The 13411-nt window shown below is 52.1% G+C and overlaps 1 protein-coding gene across 2 annotated transcripts; it reads left to right on the top strand.

The window, feature by feature from the left end:
* The first annotated feature begins 357 nt into the window (after window positions 1-357).
* On the top strand, window positions 358-10039 carry SHROOM1 (shroom family member 1). 2 transcript variants are annotated; one of them, XM_079144123.1, is made up of 8 exons: window positions 367-1614; window positions 6137-7095; window positions 7181-7236; window positions 7390-7659; window positions 7869-8408; window positions 8510-8636; window positions 8749-9021; window positions 9142-10039. In XM_079144123.1, exons 2-8 carry the CDS (start codon window positions 6172-6174, stop codon window positions 9472-9474), a joined length of 2523 nt encoding a protein of 840 aa, XP_079000249.1. In that variant the 5' UTR covers window positions 367-1614; window positions 6137-6171; the 3' UTR covers window positions 9475-10039. The 2 variants fall into 2 exon arrangements, with proteins under 2 accessions (XP_079000250.1, XP_079000249.1); XM_079144124.1 differs by lacking the exon at window positions 7869-8408 and having other exon boundaries at window positions 358-1614.
* The last annotated feature ends 3372 nt before the right edge of the window (window positions 10040-13411 follow it).

Below are 13411 nucleotides of genomic sequence, written 5' to 3'. Positions count from 1 at the left end.
GGTCCCAGGCCTGGAACGAGCCATGGGGGAAAACGTTGAGTTATTAGGATCAAAACAAACAGATGCTGGGATTTCACCTGGTCTCTGTAGGGAAAAGGTGATATATGTGTACTCACTAGGAATGTGACAGTCCAGCATTCCTTCCCAGGAACTGTTGATCTCAAAGGTTCCATCCCCAGGACAGCCAGTCCTCATCCAGACTCAGAGGCTTTGGCTGTTCAGAGTCCCCAAAGAGATGGTGAGTTCAATTCTCCCTGCACTTCATTCTTGCAGAGCCTTCCTGTAAAGTTCTATCTTTGGAAAAGTGCAGTGAATTCTGTGCAAATTTAAAAGTGAACAAACTAGCCCCAAAGAAGCAAGAGTTTCAAAAGGGCCAGTTCTCAAAATCAAAAGGTTCAGAGTCTCTGTCTTAGAGCCAAGTTCCAGCTTTAGTGGAAGTTGACCCCCAAGTCCAGATGGGTGTTTGAAGGAGCAGGGCTGGTAGACCATCACTCTAAGAAGTCAGGTTCAGGTGCCTGCTACCTGCACCCACCTGAAGACCCAGAAAGTCAGAGTTCTTCAGGATCTCAGTGCCCCAGGAAATGGCAGCCTTCACTCTTGGCCTGAGTCCTAATTATCACCACAAACAAACCTTTATCTGCCAGGGTTGCCATGATGGGAGGGCACGGTCCCTGCCCCAGGCATGCTCATCTTTTGGGAGAGTGAGAGCAGCAGAGAGATCTGGGAGCTAAAGGGTTTCAGCAAAGGGCACTCTACAGGAAAGGAGCATTTCTTGGCAGAGTGGATATTCATAGGACAGTTTTGGCAAGCTGGGGCAGGGGAGGCAGAGGTCATAGCAGGGAAAGCATAGTGTCAGATAAAGGCAGAACATGCTTTGGAGAATGGAGGACACCCAAAGGTCAAGGTCTTGAGAGTCTTAGAAGGTATGCACACAAAAGACCCACTTAGGGAAGCTAGGGTGAACAGTCTTCAGGCTTCCTACCACCTTCAAGTGGCAGGAGGGACTAGACTCCTCTGGATAGTGGATGAAATGCAAAAGGGACAAGAATGGTAGACAAAAGGCCACGGTGGGCCTCAATGAGCTTGAAGGGTTTTGGAAATGCCGGGTCTGGAGAGTTGGTCAAGGTACTGTTGCCTTCCAAACCATACTCAGAGAAACAGGCTGGAGCCACGAGTCCTGGGCGCGTTTTCTCCTCGAGTTTGAGAGAAAAGGCTGGAGGGCGGTCCTCTGGTCGGGTCTTGACCTCCCCAAGGTGGGGACTATGGGGTTGATGATTTGTCCGGTCAGCTGCGCTAAAAGTGGGTGGCAGTCGCTGTGGTCTTCCTGCACATTACGCTCACATTTCTCTGGCCTGGGGCAAGAGGTCTGTGCACAGCGGGGGAACAAATTGTCCACTCCCTCGGCCCTGGACTAGGCGGGTTAGCAGACACTAGGAAGGGGCGGTGGCTCGGGGGCAGCGCCGTGGCTCCGCTCCCGCCCCTCTTGGCCGGAGGTGGCGCCTCCCCTGTGGCGGCGGCTAGAGTCTGGAGGTGGGGTCGGGGAGCTGGAACCTGGCTCTGATGTCATCGCGCGGCTGCGGGCGCCCAGGAGCGCGTCTCGGGCTGGAGCTTCAGGTAAGCCGCGGGGAAGGGGAATAGAGGCGGGTGGCGGGGTCCATGGGTCTCCTTCCTACGAGGAGGCCCCGGAGTTTAAGAGGGGTGGGGGCCGGCAGCGACGGTGGCTGCGGGGTCGGGAGCAGCCGGTGCGTAGTTCAGTCAGAAGGGGTCCCGCTCGGCGTCCAGTCTGGTTACGCGAGTGGTCAGGCCCCCGCGCGCCTTTACCTTTTGCCGGGATCTGGGGAAGGGACAGACCCACCCGGCTGGAGTTGCTGTTGGGGGCTCTGCGTGTGACTAAAGCACACCGTGGAGTCTTACCCCGAGACCCCCGTTACTGCTCTTCAGTCGCGGAGCAGCTGGTGAAACGGGTCCCCCCTGTCCGCGATCTGAGCCCCACAGGCTGTGAACCCCACAGGAAAGGCCAAGAAATGTTCGGGTCAACGGCCATCCGCTCTCCAGCCGCTCGGCGTGACTCTGCCGCCCCCTGCGGTCGCCAGAGCCTGAGTCTCTCTACCCTATCTGGGGCCTTTACTCCCAGACCTTGAAGCACCAGTTAACGTGGTCGATCCACGCCCGCAGCGGCCCCTCCCCAGGTGCCACCAGCATCCTGCATTTCCTGCACACGGTGGGGAGCTAGAGTTTCTGGAGACTCTAAGATTGGGCTGTAGAGACCAATGAGTCTCAAAACCGGCAGCACAGATACTGCATGGGGTGTTCTGTCTGAATGGTGAGGCTGAAAGAATGAGGGGGATGCTGGGGACTCGGAGAGCCGCGGAACTTGCCAGAAGGCCCAGACAGTCGGACCTAACCTGGGATGCTGGAATTCAAGACACAGTCCAGAACCCAGGAACTCAGTCAGGCAGGGAGATGGCTGTGCATTCAGCGTCCCCATGGTGAGCCTCCCGTACCCAGGGAGTACCAAACCCGAGGGGTGGTTTGCACAACACATCACAGATAGATCAGATGGGATGTGGCCTTTGAGAAAGGGACGATTTAATCCTGAAATTTGTTGCATTTGAGGTTGTTCGTTCTCCTGCACCTTTCTGGTCACTTTACCTGTATTTGCTCCCATTGCTTTGGTGTGATTTTATCCATAGGAAACTGTCTTCGTAGATTTCTCCAACATCCTCTAAAATCCTGGGTTTTCTGGCCCACCCTCTTTGCAGAGCTCCAGACCCACATTCCAACTGTTGCCAGACTTGTCACAGACATGGAAAGGCCGATAGGCCCCAGAATGAATGAGCACTGGACCCCTTGTCCAGTCTTCAATCCCAACTTCCTCCTTCCAGATTGGCACCTCCATTCCCCCAGACCTCTAGCTCTGAACCCTGAACTCATATTTGTCTTCTCTTCCTCTCTTGCTCCTTCATTTGGATGAATGGAATGTTCTTGTGGAATGTTTCCCTTCTCCCAGGGCCCTTATCTGGTGGTTTCCTAGCACGGATTTCATGATGTCCCCTTGCTCTAGTGAGTCTTGGTAAAATGAAGCCTCTGGGTTTCAGTTCATCAATAGGCACAAGGCTCTGCTGCTCACCTCACCTGACACTAGTGCTGAGGCTGGGACCTCTAGTATATGGCTTCTCTGTCCAGCCACAGGGGCTGGCTGGACTACAAGAGGCTCCCTGTATGCAACCAGATGAATGTGAAAGCTCCCTGGTCCTGTACTGAGGGTCCCAAACATGCACCAAAGCAGCTGGGGGCCATGGTGATATAGCTGGTTCTGCAAAAAGCCTAATATGACCATCCATCCTGTGTGGACTTTAACCTACTGGGGACATCAATGTAAAAACATCCTCAAGACAAGTTAGGGTTGATAAGGAAACAGACAAGTATACACATGTTTTATTGTCCATTCAAGTTCTTTTTATCTGATAAATTCAGAATCCTTTGTTAACACAGTAACTCCAAAACAGATAGATTTTCATGGCCTCTTTTTCCATATTGGGGATTGAACCCAGGATCACTGAACTATACCCCCAGTTCTTTTTTTGGGGGGTGGGTAAGTACTGGGGATTTAGCCCAGGGGTACTTTACCACTGAGCTACATCCCCAGTCCCTCTTTTTTATTTTTTATTTCGAGGCAGGGTCTCACTAATTTGCTGAGGTTGGCCTCAAATTTTTGATACTCTTGTCTCAGCCTCCAGAGTTGCACCCCTAGCCCTTTCTAAATTTTAATTTTATTTTTTGTTTTGAGTCTCATTAAGTTGTAATCCTCTTGCCTCAGCCTCCTGAGCAGCTGAGATTATATGCACCACCACACCTAACGATTTTCATGACCTCTTTTGAGAAAGTATCTTTGTATCTGGTCATCCCTGCCTGTTTGCAGCCAACATAGGCAGGAATGGGTGGCATGAGTCAGCCCATGAACTGGGCTTAGAAGGATTAGGAAGAGAGAGAGCTGCTGTTTGAGTAGCAAGGGTAGACTTCCTAGAGGAGGTGATTGTTTTCTTAGGAGCTGCTACTCAGAGTAGATTCTTGTTTAAGGAGTAGAAACATTTTGCAAAACATGACCCCTAGCCTAAGTATGAGATCAATCTGCAGGGTTGGGCTTAGTGGTCACAGTAATGCCCCCAGGTGGGTGACATCAGATGTTGTGGCTCCAGGTCTGCTGAAAGCCCTCACTGGAAATGTTGCAGGCATTGCTTCTCCCTTTTAGGAGTACTGTATCCTCCCATCACTAACTCCCTGACCTAGCCTCACCAGCAATCTGTAGTATCCTGGGTCTCAAGGTGGTGGGTGGAAGGTGACTCTGAATTACAAATAGTGTCTGGGAGACTCATATGAGCCTACTTTTTTGATCTCCAACTGTGGGTCACCATAATCTCTCTGCACTCTCCACCAAGCAGCTTGGGAAAGATAAGCTCCCCTCCTAGGTTATTGGGAGACCCAGGTTCCCAAGCCTCAAAGCTGCTGTCAGCTGGGTGCAGGGGTGCAGACCTGTTATCCCAGCAACTGGGGAGGTGGAGGCAGGAGGATCGAAAGTTCAAAGTCAGCCTCAGCAACTTAGCAAGGCCCTCAGTAACTTAGTGGAACCCTGTCTCAAAATAAAATATATAAAATAAAAGTACTGGGGATGTGGCTCAGTGGTTAAGTGCCCCCAAGTTCAATCCCCTGTACCAAGCAACAAATAAACAAACAAAAAACTGCGGTGACCCTGACCCAGGCACACACATCTGCCTCTTCCCCTTGCTCCCTCTCCCAGCACTGGGAAGGTATTTCTTTCCAGCCACTCCTGCTGTGCCTGCCCACCTTGTTCCTAATAATAGATGAGTAACCTGGTCGGCCAGTGTCTATGGTGGCAAGTGGTTCAACTATTCTGTTCCTTCTTCAGAAAAGATTGCTAGGGAGGGGAGAAGCATGGCAGAAGCAAGAAGCCCTCTTCCTTCTCAACCAATGCCACCTCTACATCTCCTCCCTGCAATATGTTCCTTCCCCTGCCATTCGACAAATATTTGTTTAACATTGACTGCGTGCCAAGCACTGTGTCAGGCACTGAGTGGTGAATAAGGGCAGGGCCTGTCCTCAGGAAGCTCAGTGGTGGGAATGGGGGAGGGAATGGCAAGCAAACAATTATAGTGCAGGGTGGTGAATGCTGGGATGGAGGACACTCAAGACGTGGGGATCCCCAAATACAAGGAGACCTCTAAGCTTAGTCCATTAGGGGAAGCAAGAAAATCAGGGCAAGGGGTGGGAGTCAGCTGGTCATTCTCATACAAAAGGCAGAATCTCAGAAATAGAGAGCATATTCTGGAATCTGCCAATAGTTTGTGGGGAGGCGACATTTCCCACATGAAGTTTGAGCTTTGTTGGGGAAAGGGCATGGTAAACTGGTTTCCAGCAGGGTTTGCCTCTAGGAAATTGATTCTGGCTGCAGTGAGCTTGGAGGCATGCCCAGATTCCAGCCAGGGCTCTGCCACTTACCAGCTGTGTGCCCCTGAACAAATAATTTCCCCCTCATAATCTCAGGGTCCTCATCTATAAAATGCAGACAGTAGTGAGGATCGAGATAAACATTTATATGAAGCATATAAATTATAAGAATATAATGGGCACAGAGGGAGGGAGAAAGGCTGTGAAGTTGTCCCTGCCCTCTATATTCCCCCTCCTTTTCTTGGCTCCTCTGTGATCTGAGAACATTCTCGACATTGTTTATGAGGCAAAGATCATGTGGAGAAGCTAACAGAGTGGCCAGGAAGCAGCCTGGGTGGGACAGGGTTGGGGTTGGTGCATGGGTATGTTCTCAGCGCTGCAGGAGGTTTCAGAGTAGAGGCCTCCGCTAGGCGTCCCAGCAGGGATGGGCTAATGGCCAATTGCTTCCCCTGAGCATAGGCCCTCAACCTCCAGAGCTGCTCCCTGGGACTGGTCTTACTGCCCATGCCATCCTGACCCCAAGGTTACTCTGCCAAGATAGTGTCAGCCTATGAACCGTGTGACCAGGAAAGGGACATGTAAGCCTCTCTGGTGAAGGGGCCAGCTAGTCTGTCCTAGCCCTTACCTGAAACTCCTCACTCCTCACTCACCACCTCACCTGTTTTTCCAGGACTCACGGAACCAGTTCGCTCCTTCTGCACAGCCATGGAGGCCCTGGGTTCTGGGGACGACCGCGCCTCCCCAGCCTCATCCACACGAAGCCTAGACTTACGGCGACTGTCCACTCGCGCCGACTCTGCCTATAGTTCTTTCTCAGCTGCCTCGGGTGGCCCTGAGGCACGCACACCGTCACCTAGCACGCCTTACCTAGACTGGGAATACGTGCGCGTGGTCTGGGGCGGCCCGTCCCCCGCCCCGCCAGACGCCGATTCTCCCACAGCGCAGCGGCCCCGGCCAGCTGTTGCTGCGTGCTGTGGCCCATGGCCCCCAGAGGTCCAGGGAACCTTGGGGCCACTCAGCAGACAGGCCACCCCGCTGCTATACGCGCTGGCGGCGGAGGCTGAGGCCGGGGAGCGGGCAGCCGAGCCACCCAGCCCGCCAGCCTCCCGGGCCGCGTACCGCCAGCGATTGCAGGGCGCGCAGCGGCGTGTGCTCCGGGAGACATCCTTCCAGCGCAAGGAGCTCCGCATGAGCCTGCCCACCCGCCTGCGGCCAGCTGTCCTCGCGCGGCCCCCCACTGCGCACCCGCGCTCCGCCTCGCTTAGCCACCCCGGCGGGGAGGTGGGGTCCGCGCGCTCCCGGGCTCCCGCGCCAGGAACCCCTGGTCCGGGGCGCCTCGCCAATCAGCAGCGGAAATGGTGCTTCTCAGAGCCAGGAAAGTTGGATCGCGTGGGTCGGGGTGGTGGGCCGGCGGGGAAATGCTTGAGTCCTGAGCCCCGGGAGTTGCAGCGTGGGGCGCGGGCTGGGGTCAAAGGGTTGCAGGAGGCCCAACGCCCAAACGCAGGGGAGCTGGACTCCGGGTCCATGAAGCTCGGCGATGCCTGTAGGTCTGCCAGTCGAAGTCAGAGCGCTTCCGGAGACGTCTTGGGCTCCTGGAGAAGTCCGGGAGGGACCATAGCCACAGTCCAGGTATGGGGGAAAGAGGACGCAGGCTTGTGGGGGAGGGTAGCATGTGGGAGACGGCCACATTTCAGTAGACTGCTCACATTTCCAGGCTGTTTCCCAAGCAGCAGAAAATCCCAGATCGATGTTTCAGACCAAACTTTCCAGGTGAGACACATGGGTCACTCTGGGAATGAATTTGGGGGAGGCTGCTTTTACAGCTCTTGCTTAGGAAGGGAGCCTGCCAGACCCTCCAACCAGCCATCATTTTGAGCCTTATGTCTTTTGAAAACTGCACACCTTATTATCTCCCTGATGCAGCACGAAGAATTTCCTTCCTGGTCACTGTGGTCAGTGTGGGATCCCTGCCTCCCAATTCTTGACTCAGAAGGAAGCTGCACTGATGCATACTGCAGAGGACCCCCAGAGCAGCCCTGCCAAGTGTGAGCAGAGGGTCTCAGAGATCTATATGGAGTCTGCATCTGCTTGGCTTCCCTCCCTTCCTAATGATGAAGTGTTCCTTGAAGAAACCCTGCATGTTGGAATGAGATCACCTCCAGACTCCCATGTCCCCCAGGGATTTCTAACCAGGTAAATGCCCTTTTGCTTCCAAGCAGAGTGAGACATTCCCCTCACACATACATCTCTAGAAAATGCCAGAGGGGCAGGGAACCCTCTCCTACCTGGATCCTGGAAGACCAGGTGGTGGGGGTGGGGGTGGGGATGGAGGAAGGCAGCCCTTGAAGGTCATTTGTCTGAGGCCAAAGCTTTTTCTGATTCAGTGTCTCTTATGTTTCCAGTGTCTGTGCCTCTGACCAGCAGTGTGGAACTGGCTCGGGCCAAAGGGTTGGCCAGACTTCAGTCCCCCCAGAGTGTTCCCTGCACAAGTGTCCAGGGACTCCAGGGGCAGATGACTGCTGGCAGGAGATGAATGGTTCTGTGGGTATCTGTAGGCCCACAAGCTGTACCCCCCCTGGGACTGCAAATGGTGACATCTCAATCATTGACCCCAGTGGACTGCTTACTGTTGACCACCCTGCAGTTGATGTCCTGGGACCTTCAGGCAATGGTAACCCAGGGTCCCCTCACCACACTTCCCTGGCCTGGGGTACTGGCCAGCGTGGTTCCAGGCCAACATGGCCAGGTCAACGTCTCGAGGAGCTGGTTCAGGAGCTGGCCAGACTAGATCCCTCTCTAAGTGACACTCTTGCCTCCCAGCCAAGCCCAGAGCCACCCCTGGGCCTGCTGGATGGGCTGATTCCTTTAGCAGAAGTCTGGGCTACAATGAGGCCAGCCTGTGGGGAAGATGGGGAGGAGACTGCTGGTGCTTCTGAGCCAGGGTGAGTGAGAGGCACCAGGGACTCAGGATTCTAAGCCTCTACATTCTGGGGCAGGACAGCCCAGGGAGTTCTGACTTTGTCCCCATGTCCTATCAATTTAGCTTTACCCAGCTCCTGCCAACTTCTCAGAAAGAGATAAGACCTGAAAACTCTCCCTCCCATCCTGTGCCTGACCGTCCTAGTGCCCAGGGACTCCCTGCATCAAACAACAGCATCCAGGCCAAGAAAGTGAGTGTGGAGGTGCTGGTGAACGCTGGGGTAGGGGGGCCAAGAAACCAGCGTTTGAGCTGAGAAGTCAGAGGCCAAGCCCTGGCCTTGAGTACCCAGGTCTTCCCTGTAGGTGGAGCTAGTTGGCCTTCTCCAAAAGATGCTGCAGGACCTTCACGTCCAGGAGGAGAGGCTACAAGGTGCGGCCGAAGAGTGGACCAGACGCAGGGTGGCTCTGGAATCCGTAGTGGGCCGGGTCTGTGCGCCCCGGGAACTGGAGCGGTTCAGCCGGTTCATGGCCGACCTAGAGCGCGTCCTTAGCCTCCTGCTGCTGCTGGGCAGTCGCCTGGCCCGTGTGCACTGTGCCTTAGCCCGGGTGGACTCAGATGGTGACCCCGACGAGCAGGTAAAGGGGGTTCAGACTGGGAGAGAACTGGGCGGGGAGGGGTTTCTGAGTCTGACTGAAACCATCCCAGGAGCTGTGGCGCCTCCCTGCGCTCACAGCATCCTCTCCCTGCTGCTCTAGGCCTCTCTGCTGCAGCGACTTGGGCTTCTACAACGGCAGCAAGAAGATGCCAAGGAGCTGAAGGAGCACGTGGCACGGCGTGAGCGCGCCCTGCGTGAGGCGCTGGCGAGGGCACTGTCTGCGGAGGAGTTGCGTTCTTACAGTGAGCTGCTGGCAGGCAAGGCCACAATTCTGGCCCAGCAGCGCAACCTGGATGAACGTGTCCGGCTCCTTCAGAACCAACTAGACACCCTTGGGAGTGACTTCAGCCATCGTCCCCTTTCTCCCAGGCCGTCCTGGACCCCAGGGACCTGTCCTCGGGATAAACCATCCTTCCTTCCTCCCTCTGTCTAGTTACAGGTGGCAGGATGGGGCACTGCCCCTGCCTCACCCACACAGCTGGGGCCATGCTGGATTATTGGGTGCTTTCCCTTGAGGAAGCCAGAGGGGACCCAGACTGGTTGCTTTCCCAGGCTACTCCTTCCCAGGGTTCTCATGCTACCTTACCCAAGTCTCATGGGTTATTTGGCAATTAAGGATCTTAAAAACAGCAATATTCCCCATTTTTGCAATGAAAGGGGCTCAGTTAGGGTTGGTTGGAGAAAGAGGAGACAAGTCTGAGGAGCACTTCAATTTAAGATACAAAATGACCTTTTATTTTTTCAATAAAAGTTTCTAATAGAGTGTGTGTGCGTGTGTGTGTGTGTGTGTGTGTGTGTGTGTGTGTCCATCCTGCACACAAATAGAGAAAAGAGGGAAGGGAAGGGGTCTTGTTTACAAATGCATCTAACAGAGAGTAGAGTTGGCCCACCCCTGTAATCCCAGCTACTTAGGAGGATGAGGAAGGAAGATCACAGCTAAAAGTCAGTCAGGGCAATTTCTGTCTCAAAATAAAAATTTTTAAAAAGCTGAGGAGGTAGCTCAGTGGTAGAGTGCTTGCTTACAATGCTCAAGGCCTTGGATTTAATCCTAATACCTATAGGCCCCAGTCTTTGCTGACCAGAGCAGAAGAGGGACTTGGCAGAATATCAGGTCTGGTAATATCAGGAAGACTGGAGAACCAGGATTGAAAGTAGAAGGTCCTCCTCGGTTAATACCCAAAGGACTGAAAATTAGCATACTACAGTAACACAGCCACATCAATGTTTATAGCAGCTCAATTCACTGTAACTAGATTGTGGAACCAACCTAAATGCCTTTCAAAAGATAATGGATAAAGAAACTATGGTATATAAACACAATGGAATATTATTCAGCCATAAAGAAGAATAATACAGCATTTGCAGATAAATGGATGGAACTGGAGAATATCATACTAAGTGAAATAAGCCAACCCCCCAAAAACAAAGGCCAAATGTTTTCCCTGATAAGTGGATGATGATATATAATAGGCGTGGGGAAGTGGGGGGTGAAAGAAGAATGGAGGACCTTTAGATTACGTAGAGGGAAATGAGAGGGAGGGGGGTATGAAAAATGGTGGAATGAGACAGACAACATTACCCTATGTACATGTATGATTACACGAATGGTGTGAATCTATATCGTGCACAACCATAAAAATGAAATGATGTACCCCATTTGTGTACAGTGAATCACAATGCAATCTATAAAAATTAAAAAAAGAAAGAAAGTAGAAGGAACCAGGTGGACACTGGGCTCTAAATAAATACCACTGCCATTACAGTAATCCCTAGTTATTCTGTTGACTGCATCACTATCACAAAAGCCTAGGTCTGATCAGCTGAGTCCAGGTCTCCTTAGCTGGTTTTAACCACACCCTCCCGACTTCACTATAGAAGTTGGAGTACTACCTCCCTTTAATACTCAAGGGATAGGGAATTTCCCCAAATTGAACATGGGTACAGATCTTTGCTGCCTAAAAACCTTGATAAATGCCCAGTACACTTGGATATTTAGGAATTTTCATTCCAAGACTCTGAAACAACTTTCCTCTTCCAGCTCAAAACTTAAAGCTGGGGACCATGGTCCACATCTACAGAACCAGCTCTTGGGAGGTTGAGATGAGAAGATTTGCTTGAGACCACAAATTCGAGACCAGCTTAGACAACATAGTGAGACTCCACCTCAATAAATTAACAAAACTGAGCTTACCCAGTTCTTTATCCAGAGACTCCCACTGAGTCAGCCAGGCCTAAGGAGGGCAGTGAGGGTAGTTGAGGGTAGAAGCTGAGGAGGAGGAGTGGGACTTGGAGACCCTCCATGTGGGAACAGAGGGCCTGGAGAGGCAGCTGCAGTTGTACACCAAACAAACTCATCTGTGGGTGGGCTGAGGTGGTATGAGACATAGAACAAAGGCCCCACCAGTTGTGCATCAGCTCTATGTACATAGAAGCAGTTAGGTTTGCACATGTTAAAATGTTCCAGTGTTGTAGCTGCAAATACCAGAGACAAGGATATTGTTCTACAAAGGTTAAGGATATTTTTGGAAGTTGGTCACATTAAAAGGCATGTGTATGTATATTTAAAGCCAACTGACCCTAAAGTGAGAAATCTCTGCTTCTGGGCTTGTTTTCTGATGTGTATTGTCACTAAGTGCAACTGGTTGGGAATTTTAAATGGTTGTATTCATACCAAAAGCATTAGTTATAACAGTTGTGCTATTGAGCACAGAACAATGCTCACATTGTGCCTCCTTATAAAAAACATATGGGGCTCCTGCTGAGGCCATTGCGGGTTCTAACATTATGCTTTGCTTCTCTCCTTTGAACACTGTGGGCAGGGTCTCAGTTCCAAGGTCCTCAGAGGAGCAAGTTCGCTCAGAAGTGCATTATGGATGGAAGCTACTAATTTCTTCCTTTTGTCCTGTATAGTCCTCCCTTGTGCTCTCCCACTATGGTGTTCTTAGAGACACATTTAACCATTGTCTATTAAGTCAATGGGAATTGCATGTTTCAGATATAGCACTTCCAGTCTGGGTTAGGCATTGAGCACATGGGTATGGAGGTAGGGGTGTCTGTCATCTTTTGATTAAACTGAACTTTGGTTCTGTGCTGCTTTTTCCATGGGGCAATATGAAACTTCTGTGCTCAACCTTTCTAGGTCAAGAGAAGCCCCACAGTAGGATCATTCTTTCTGCTCCAGTCCTTCTGTCTTGCTTGTCCTTCCTGCCCATTTTTCTGCTTTCCATGTCGTTATTCCTTCAGAGAGCAAGAATGAGTTCATCAAAGATGTTCTGTATTGTCAACACAAACCTTAAGACTTTTGGGGGACCTGAAGCCCCGTGAATTGACCCTCTAGGATACTGCCAGCAGAGGGCACTGTTCTCTTTAAGGTGAAAGCTACCCACACGGTTACCACCCACAGCCTCTCCAGCTAGCACACTCTGGGTAGCCACATGGACTTTGCCATGCCCGGCAGAGCAGTGACCCTACTGGGCCTGAAAACTGGAGCTAAATCTTTTGCTTCTGTTAGAAGGAAATTCCGGCTAGCCAGGCAGGGAAAGGCTGGCTCGCTTTCCTTTGCCGCAAGGCCTTTGCTGGAAGTGGTTGGCCAATGAGAAGGACAGGGGAGGGAAGCCGGGGGTGTAGATCTTGAGCATCCGTATCACAAAAGGCAGATTCCCAGGGTGGAAAAGAGTGTTACACGATTGCTATTGGGGTTTCTGCCGCCCCCCTCCATTAGCCGCCCGCATCCGTGACTCCTTGTCGCCTCCCACCCCTGGCTGCCTGAGACGAGGCCCTGGGGCCTTGAAAGAGCTTCGGCTTCTGCTGGGATGGTTGCCCGGCAACCGGCAGCCCCGCCGTCGTCTCCCCTGCTCTCCTCCTGCCGCCCCCGCTGCTCCTCCTAATAAGGATTTAATCAGTGTACTTTTTACCTTCAGACTGTAAATTGGAAGCAGAATGGGAAAACAGTGTTCCGCGGTGCTCCAAACCAGCGGGCAATCTGTCTTGAACATCCTGCTCGGCACACAGCGTACCTCCCTGAGCGACTGGCGTAAACCTCAAGGATCCTCTCTGGAGCAAATTGCCGAGCTGTTCATTCAGATGTAAATCAGAAGCTTAAGAGAAAATTTAGGTCAAATGTAGTTGAAGACCTTGAAAAGAAGAGGTGAAAGGGGAATTTGGGGGCGTGTTTAGGTGAGAAGGGCACTTGCTATAAAGACATCCTCTTCGAGATCTCATAGAGTTACTGTCAGGGCCTAGCTGCCTCTTAGCTGGTCAGAAAAAGTGTTTATTTGTTGTCTTTGATATTTACATGAACACGCATTTCCCACTAGGAGGAATTTTTTCCTTCTTGGGGGAGGTCTGCTTCTCTTTCCCGCTTCTCTCTT

Source organism: Sciurus vulgaris, assembly GCF_902686455.1.
Source record: "Sciurus vulgaris genome assembly, chromosome: 6".
Taxonomy (NCBI): domain Eukaryota; kingdom Metazoa; phylum Chordata; class Mammalia; order Rodentia; family Sciuridae; genus Sciurus; species Sciurus vulgaris.
The sequence above is the reverse complement of the archived record's forward strand: the minus strand, read 5'-3'. Positions and strand labels throughout refer to the sequence as shown.